At 38.3% G+C, this 9,922-nt stretch overlaps 1 protein-coding gene across 1 annotated transcript; it reads left to right on the forward strand.

Annotated features, from left to right (window-relative positions):
• The first annotated feature begins 6,978 nt into the window (after window positions 1-6,978).
• On the forward strand, window positions 6,979-9,015 carry LOC137639280 (KRAB-A domain-containing protein 2-like). Its single transcript, XM_068371563.1, has 3 exons — window positions 6,979-7,088; window positions 7,599-7,605; window positions 8,512-9,015. Exons 1-3 carry the CDS (start codon window positions 6,979-6,981, stop codon window positions 9,013-9,015), a joined length of 621 nt encoding a protein of 206 aa, XP_068227664.1.
• The last annotated feature ends 907 nt before the right edge of the window (window positions 9,016-9,922 follow it).

Here is a 9,922-nt window from a genome sequence, read left to right on the forward strand (position 1 = left end):
TTGAGAAAAGACCCACCACAAATTGCACTGTTTACGTGTAATATACCACATCGTAAGTATTTCCATCAGCTTTCATTTAAAAAAAAAAATTCACCAATATTGGTAGGTGCAATTAAAAAAAAATTTATTCAAGACGGCGTCCTGGCACTTTCGTCTTCTCCAAAATTTTAAGAATTAAACCTTAGAAATTGATGTCAATTGGTATTCATTGACATAATTTTGAATTAATGATATATTTATCACATTAATGTGTTAATTTGATAAGAATTTGACTCACACTTCAAAATGGCCGCTACTAGATACGACGAAATTGTCCTTTATATGAAAAATGACCCACCACACTGAATGTGTGACATATCAAATTTTAGGTAATTTTGTCAGCTTTCATTTTAAAATAAGTTATACATAAACAAAAGGTCGAATTGATTTGGTCAAAATGGCGCGTCCAAATATATTTATCACCCCCACAAAATCAACACAAAATTGTGAAGACTCAGATCCTGGAAACATTAATCATTTTTATTATAATGAATGTATGTACAGTAGGTTATATTATTAACGCTTACATTAATCCTAAGATTTTAAATCTAACTGACCATAAATTAGAGAATGACCGCCATATAATCACATATAAATGGCTATAGTTATTTGATTGGTAATTTTTGGTGTTTTTTGAGTATCTCTTGGTCAGATTTGAAAATCATATATATCCATGTCCATTGATAACTTTATGCAAAACCAGTCTTTATATTATATAATTTCATTTGGAGGACAAATTTATATAAAACAATCAATTCAATCGCAGAGCTAAATATCTATTCATACAAATACATTGCTTCTTATATCCATTATACTATTGGCATAAAAGAAAATCCATTATCATAATCCTATTTGATTAGTCGCTAGCTTCATCAGCTTCCTCATTCTCAGTATCAGGAGCAGAGCTGTTTTTACAGACCCAACCCCTGCATACCTTACATGCAAGACTGCACGGTAACTAAAATTTTATACAAGTACATTTCTTATAAGAACATTCAGTTTAACAGCCGAAATATATGGCATCTAACAAAGCATCAGGTGCAGCTTTTTTGTTCATAGTTACTGGCACAAGGCCTTGAGTCATTTTGCATCCATATTTTATAGGCTCAAGTTCATTGCCCAACCATTCCTGTACGTGGTGATATATTCTTAGTGAATTGTAGTGAGAAGAGTCTGATGTTGTGTGCAGATCCGTAGGGTGAACTGCATCAGTACTAGATGCTATATTCTTGTGAAAATATATCACGCACAGGTTATCAAGGGAATCTTCTTTGGTGTTTCCTGTGTACAAGATTTATATGGCTTCCTCTCCTCGGGCAGAAATTTCACGATGGGAGGCATCAGGACTGCAGAACACAAAAGTAAGCTCTGTTAGTTGCGGCACATTCACTATTCTATTCAAGACTGTTGCCTTTCCAATTCCGTGAATTCTAGATGTGGTGTCACAAACAGTGAGGGCATGTAGAAATAGCAGATGAGAAAAGAAATTAATGCAGAGTTTATATTGGAGGGATTTGATGTCCCAATATATGGTTTTTTTTTTTTTCTGTATCTGCTTTGGAGAAGACCATAGGTAAATTTGATGGGTGTGTTCTGCTCACGCTCGACATCTAAAATCAACAGGTAAGTATTCTCACCAACTATCACAGTGGTGTATTTGTATGCATTCTGATAATATCTTGATGCTCAAACAGAGCCGGGATTTAAGTGTAGAGTTCATCTGTAAGAGTATTTCCCAGCTACTAACACCAACAGTTACCATCCTTTGAAACAGTATTTGAAGGATCGATGCTTATAGTCTCGGAACCTAGTTATTCAGAAACTTCTAATCTACAATCATAAGTTTGGGGCGAATATCTAACCCTGGTCGAAAAGATTGCCAAGTGAACACGTTGCCACTGAGCTACAAAGACACATTCATGGAAATGTGTTCAAACCGTCCTGTCGTCATTTGACAGACACTTTTTTCGCCATGGTCTTAAATATATCTTTTCTTTTAAATGAATATCCAGTCACAAGTTTATTTCAGAATTTTTCTACCGGCTTCTTTGCATATATTTATATTAGGAAGTGGATCAGCTTCTGCACCCTTAGCTATATTACGCAGAGCTAGTTTCTTCGTAAATGTTTTTTTTTTCCTTGACAAATTCTGAGTTTGTTAATATCTTTGTGGTCTTGCTCTACACGTGATACTCTTCCTTATGCTGTTCACTTGTCTGGAATCCTACTACTGTATATTCTTGAATTGCTATATTTATCTCAGCAAGAACTGGTTGGCTTAGACACCAAATGACTCTTTGAGCCTTTTCTATACCTCATCCTCTTGTCATACCTCAAATCATTTGTTTTTATTGCTCTCAGGACATATGGTTTATCCTAGAAAACAAGTTTGTTACATATGCAGATGGTGCTACTCTCATTGCTTCAATTCCATCCCCTGAATGTAGATCTGGGGTTGATGAATCCCTTAATAGGGATCTAGCTAAAATTGGTGCCTGGTGCAAATTATGGGGTATCAAGTTGAATCCTAACAAAACTCAAAGTATGATTGTGATTAGGTAAAGGGCGGTGGATCCTTAACATCCGGATCCCAGTATTGATAATGTTTCTTTAAATTTGTATGACTTAGAATTTCAGGCGTGATGCTCAACAGCAAATTTACTTTTGAGAAACACATTAGGCGTGTGTCTGCTTCAATTGCACAAAAAAGTGCTTATTGAGAGAGTCTTACAAGATTTTCGGTGATCAATCTATTCTGAAGAATTGTTTTAATTCTTTCATTCTACCTTGTTTTGAGTATTGTTCTCCTGTCTGGTGTTCAGCTGCTGATTCTCATCTTAATTTGTTGGACAGAAACTTACGGTCTATTTAATTTCTTATTCTTGATCTAGATAATAATCTTTGGCACCGTCGTTCAATTAGTTCATTATGCATGTTGTATAAGATTTTTCATAACTCTGACCATCTTTTACATTCAGATCTCCCTGGACAATTCTCTCCTGTTCGTAATATCAAGCAGGCAGTTAATTTTAATAGCCAGGCTTTCTCCACCATGAGGCTCAATACTACACAGTATCCTAGAAGTTTTATTCCAGCTTAGACCAAGTTGTGGAATGATCTTCCTAATCGGGTGGTTGAATCAGCTGAACTTCCAAAGTTCAAAGTTGAAGCAAAAGTTTTGACCAGGCTGACATGAGTCTTTTTATAGTTTATAAATGACATATCAGTTTTGACGTTGTCAATAGTTTATATATGACATATCTGTTTTGACGTTGTTACTATTTTTAGAATTATTTATTGTTAATTTGTTCTCATTATTTATTTATTTCCATGTTTTCTTTCCTCATTGGGCTATTTTTTCCTGCTGAAGCCTTTAGCCTTATAGCATCTTACTTTTCTAACTAGGGTTGTAGCTTGGCAGTAATAATGATAATGATAATAATAATAATAATATCTTAGTAGGAGACCCTCCTTCAGACAGGTGGAGTTGAATATTATGGCTGCATAGGCAGAATTCAATTTCTTGTCCAATTTCTCGATTCTACGGACAATTCTCTTTTCAGGGTTGCTACATTCATCTAGCAAAGTGGCGAAGATCATCAGGTGGGTGAAGGATACAATTCAGGTTAAGGCTGGATGGAATTAATACAAGTACAAGTAATACTCGAAAATTACAACAGGTAAAGTCAGGAGTGGAGTGCGACGCGTTTCAGAACTGCTTGCTCCGTCTTCAGGCGAGAAGTGAGGCTCTGGCAGGATCTGGGTCCTTATATATCCCGACTCTGGTTCGTAGAGAGGGGCCTCGAATTTTGATTGGTCAATCAGAGGTTATAGGCTCGGGTGGCAGATGTACGACCAGCTTGGCTCTGCCTCCTAGGCTGAGAGGTAGGAAGGAATTCTGAATCCTGATTGGTCAAGACGCGCACCGAGCCAGTCGTAAAGTCAGGCAGTCTCCTCTCTTGCTCAGTGGACTGGGCTGAGAGAGGTATCCGAGCTCCCTGATTGGCTGAGACGCGCGCCGAGACGGGATCAAGGTCAGGCAGCCCATTCCTACGCTTAGCAGACAGGAATTCCGGACCATGTTCGCTGCCAAAATCGGCATTCGGCCAGACGATTTCGCAATTTGTGGGGGTGTCAGGATCGGGGTTGTCATCGTTCTGGGGGTCTTGTTCTTGGTTCCTAGCGTTGGTACGTCGACAGGATGGTAGGAGGAACATCTCTTGGGTCGTATTCAATGCAGGTTTCTCGTTCTGGATTAACAGAGCTTCCAATATTCGTAGGCGCCTGCTGTCAGGGGTGCTGCCGATAATTTTGGTATTAGCGACGATGTCTGCCCGGCTAATTTGGGTGTTATGTCGCTGTAGAGCATGATTTCTTATAGCACCTTGCTGGACGTGGCACGAAATCCTCTTCGAAAGTTTCATAGTAGTCATACCTATGTATTTTCCGGGGCATCCTCGGACTGGGCATTGGTAAGAGTAGACTACATTTGTCTTCTTCAGAGGATCGTTCTCAGGGGGCGTTATATTGTTTCTCATGATCAAGCTGCAGGTTTTTTCAGTCTGGTAATAGATGAGTTTCACTTTCGTGATCTCATCACTAGGTGACGCGTTGTTAGTGATGATGTCTTTAATGGCCTTCTCATCCCGATGATATTCTGTGTGCATGAGGCCTTTGTAGTAAAGCTTGATGTCTCTAGATCTGTTGGTGGGGTTGTCGGACCTATCTCTAGTGCTGTCGGACCCCTGGCTGGGGCTGTCGGACCCTTCCACCGCAGAGGACCCATACCACTTGTCTATAGCTGTCCTCACTTCACGCTGGACTTGCTTGTTGCTGTAGCCGTTGTTGATTAGGACCTGTGCGTCCCTTTCCAGCTCCTTGTGGGTGTCAGTCCATGACGACCAGTGTGACAAGGCCCTGCGTACAAAGGCCTTGAAGGTCGAGGCCCTGTAGCGGGCAGGACATTCACTTTCCCCATTTAAACACATGCCGAGATTTGTGGGCTTATTGTAGACGGTGGTCTGGAATCCCTCGTTGGTGGAAGAAATCTAGACATCCAGGAACGGGAGGCTGTTGTCGACGCTGTTCTCAAGGGTGAAATGGAGGACGCTGTTGTCCTCAAAGGTCCTCCTTAGGCTATCGATGGCTTGGGTGGAAGTAGCTTTGATGAAAGTGTCGGCAATATAACGGAAATAAGCGAGGGGGCACTCGAGTTGGCAGAATACCCTCTCCTCTACTACTCCCATGTAGAAGTTAGCAAAGAGTACGCCCAAGGGCGAGCCCATCGCCACGCCATCCTTTTGCAAGTACATGTGCCCACGGTGAGTAGTAAAGGGGGCCCTCTTAGTGCAGATGGCAAGGAGGGTCCGAAGGGCTTGCTCTAGGATATTCAATTCGGGAGTCGTCTCGTCCCTGTAGACTCTATCGGCGATAAGGTCGATAGTTTCGTCAATAATAATAATAATAATAATAATAATAATAATAATAATAATAATAATAATAATAATAATAATAATAATAATAATAATAATAAATAATAATAATAATGAGGCACTGTTCTATTATCAGATCTCTGCTTAATCATTCCCTGACTCGAGCTGCCCTTCTGACTGTGTAAAGACAAAAAAGGAAATACATTTTGATGAATATCCGGCTGGGTAATAGGTAAATCTAACATTTTGTTGCTATAGTTATTCAATGACGAAGTGTACTGGCTGTGGCTAGTCCCTCCAATGTATGGAAACATCTCGATCTGACTTTTGATTACAATTTTCCAGTCACCAATTCGCTCTGACCAAATAAAGGAACGCATGATTTGTGTCCTTTCTAGATATTGAACCCCCAATCTAGCTCTTTTGGCATCCTTTAGTTTGTTCATGAACTCATCAACTTTATAATTGGTCCATTTAAAAGAATGAAGATTTTACTTCTTTCCATGAAGTATCTTCAGTCAAAACTTCATGGTACAACATTTTCAGTTCATTAATAGCATCACACGGCAGTTCATTAATAGCATCACAGGGCAGTTCATTAATAGCATCACAGGACTTGCTATCTATGTTATGCGTCCTCTCTGGTATTTCTCCAGAAAATTTTTCAGTCGTGTCAGAGATTTTAGAGACTGGGACAGCAGATAATGCTTTTTTGGGATTTTCATCGATTGAGTGTTGTTCAGTTTCTTTATTTAAAGATGGAGGGGTTTCCTTTGGGATTTCCTCTTAATAATTTCTAGTTGTTTCTGATTCTGATAATTTCTGGGGTTCCTCATTAATGGGCGGCGAGTTTCCTCTGGGATTTCCTCATCATCATTTCTAGTAGTTTCTGATTCCATCTATGCAGTTGTAGCATTAGCATCTTAAAAAGGTAAGTGCTGAGTCACTGGCAAACAGCTTCAATGCAAACCTCTGATTTTATCACCACAGGATGAGACAGGTTCATCTGACAATTCAGGGATCGGAACTGAAAGAACTTCTGACAAAATTATGGAGCTCAGAGCTAATGATAGGGCTGGTGACCTCTGACGGGGCGAGAATATGCCTTGTCAGTGGGCATATGTTTGACTGAGTTCTTAGCATAAATGATCTATAGCAGTTCGTTAAGAAGTGATCCTTCTATTACAAATCCAATGTTTTCAAGGAAACTAACAAGACCATGAAAGCCTCCAATGGACACAATGCTGTCATAAAGGGACTGTTAGAATTTTGCTCAAGGATGATTTGCAAGACTTTTTTCCACAAAGTCTGATCAAAGGTACTGATAAGAACAGTGTCCTATCTCTTTGCATGGTCTGCTACATAATGAAGGGTTAAATGAATACAGACTTTGTTTACAGAATCCATGTTAATCAGCTGCATGAATTGAATACAATAAAAGGGGGGGGGGGTCAGGGCCACCTTTGTATAATGGGCCACCTTTTTATGAAGGACAATATTTGCAGAGATGCAGCAAAATGTCATGAAGCTGTTCCATAGCTATTACATCAGAGGTGTCATACTCAAAATCAGTCATAGGTTTCTAAGTCAGCTCACGGAAACCTGCTGTAGGAGGAGGTAAGTGCTGAATTTCCACTCTTTTAGCCCTGGCCACGCCAACAGCAGATAATTTGATTTTTGGTATTTTAGTAATGATTATTCTACTTAGAGTGACTATGTTTATTACCCCCATAACATTTAAAGTATTAAATCTATCCAATGTACACACATAAAGACAAAAAAATAAATACATAAATAAATAAATAAATATATAAATAGATAAATACATAAATAAATAAATAAATAAATAAATAAATAAATAGATTAATTAATACATATATATATATATATATATATATATATATATATATATATATGTATATATATATATATATATATATATATATATATATATATATATATATATATATATATATATATATATATATGCATGTATGTGTGTGTGTGTGTGTGTGTTTTACAGGCATACTGTGTAATCAGTCATTTCGCCAAATGCCTAAAGAATTTAGGCCTTTTGCGAAATGACTGATTCACTAAGGGATTTCACAAGATGACTAAAATTTCCAGGTATCAGGTGAAATGACTGACATTTAGTAGTTCTTATTACATACTTTGCCTGATATAATTAAGGCAAACAGTGTAAATCTGGTATTTGTTTGCAAACAGCCCTTTTTTTTTGTTAAGTTTATATTATGTAAACACGGACCATTATTCATTGAAAGTTGGTTTTGAAACTTTACTTTATAAGTTTTTCTATATTACTATATATCTGTTAAACATTTCCATATAATTTCCACGCACTCTATTTTCATATAATTTGTAGTCAGAGTTGTTTCAAGCACAAGTGTTCCATTTAAATTTAACCACCATTTTGTTTGGAATATCATCTTTCTTTTATGCTTTTTGACTATGTGAGCAAGTAATTCATTTATTTTGATTTGTTTTACCTATATGGTCAGGTAATTCAATAATCAACAGTGAGCTAATTGGGGATGTTTGTTTCGTGGGGTTCATTCTACCTTTGGATGTGGAAGTGATCTTATAGTGCTTGTTCATTTAATGTCCGAATAAAACTTTTTCAAATTTGGTATATTAGTAGACTTAAAAATAGCAAATAACTTTGAAACTACGTTTAATAATAAGCTCTTTTAAAAGTATAACAAATGCCAAAAATACTTGATGACTATAGATTTGTATATTTCAACAATTGAAGAGTTGAAGACGTCCTAACAGAATAAATCTTTGAAGTTTTGTCATGGATACTGTATTCTGAAGAAGTAGTTACCCTGATCAATATAAGCAGTTTTAAATTATAGTTTAGAACTATTTTATGAAATGCCTAGGCTTTTTTTTGAAATGGTTGATGAACACAGTTCTGATAATGACAATGCATTTTATAGGTTGAAGCATTTTTATAGATTTTATATTTATATATCATATTTATATTATATGTTTATACTATTTGTTTTATCTATCCAAGTATGAGGTTCTCCAGTGTGGTGAAGTGAAGAAACTGATCAAGGAACGTTCATCTCCGGAGGATGAATCTTCCTACTATGTCTCTATTGAGGACTTCTTCGCCATCATCCAACCGGCCTACATTGTTACAGGTCATGGTGGAAGAGATTGCCTGCTCAAGCATTTGAGCCTAAAGGATGCAAACATTACAAGAGAGGCTGTCGAGCTGTTCAAGACCTACTGCATTACCTTCCAAGAAAAGACAAAAAGATCCAAGACAAAGGGAGTTACTAACGATTTAAATTCTCGCTGCCAAGTCAACTTAATTGGCATGCAGTCATCTCTACAAGCCCAAAACAAGTGGATTATGGTGTACCTGTGCCATATAAGTTTATCATCCAGCACCCACTCACACCAAAGAGAGCAGCTGAGGTTGCTTTTTCAGCTTTTGGATATCTTATTGATTGGTGCTCCATGCATTTTTCAATCAGATCTGAGTTCACTTCCCAGGTGGTTCGAGAATTGAAGGATTTACGGACCGGTCTTAGTCTTTTGCATGACTAGCCCCGGCACCCACAGAGTCAAGGTTCAGTCGAACGGGTAAACTCAGCCATCAAAAACATGCTGGCTGCTTGGCTCTCTGACAACAACATCTGGAATTGGTCCCTCGTCTTTCATTTTCTTCAGAATCTGAAGAACTCATCATACCATTCAGGGATCAAACGTACCTTATATGCTACTTTGCTTGGAGAGGATCCAAAGGTTGGACTCACTTCCACTAGCTTGCCACAGGAGGATATCGACTGCTTAGAGACAGAAGATGATCTTATTGTAGCACTAGGAGCCCAGCCTCCTACTGATCCAACTGATGAGCCACTCCAGGCCTCTGAGCCAGTCATCGTATCCACCCAACCACCCAAGGCCTTTGATAAGCCAGTTACCATCTGCACCTAGACACCTAAGGTTCTTGATGAGCCAGTCATCTTCTCCAACCCTCCAGTGCCTGACCAGCTAACCCTTGTACTAGCTTCCTCCCTTACAGCACAATTCCACACATGCCGTCCACCACTCAGTTCAGCACCTCATATTGCATCAAGACAACAAGAAATTTCCAAGAACTGCAAGAGACCAAGAGACGCTCAAATGTGTTAAGCTGAACGTATGATCAAACGCAGTATGATTGACATAAAAGCCGGGCAAATAGGGGATAATGTCGCTGTACTAGTTCCACATGTTGGCAGGGGAAGGGGGTATCCAAGAAATATTCTTGAAATTATCGTGAACAGAAATGAAAAGGACTTAAATACTATATTGGTAAAGGCAGGGATACTAAAGTTTAAATTCACTAGTACTGAATTCAACTTGTGTTCCCAAGGATTATTAATTGTTGATGAAATCAACCATGAACAGCAAGTATCTCTTCGCGAGGCACT

Source organism: Palaemon carinicauda, chromosome 4, assembly GCF_036898095.1.
Source record: "Palaemon carinicauda isolate YSFRI2023 chromosome 4, ASM3689809v2, whole genome shotgun sequence".
Taxonomy (NCBI): Eukaryota; Metazoa; Arthropoda; class Malacostraca; order Decapoda; family Palaemonidae; genus Palaemon; species Palaemon carinicauda.

What these genes read in the sequence shown, in the direction of transcription:
- LOC137639280 (XM_068371563.1), top strand. Translation starts at nt 6,979, where the DNA reads ATGCAGCAAAATGTCATGAAGCTGTTCCATAGCTATTACATCAGAGGT.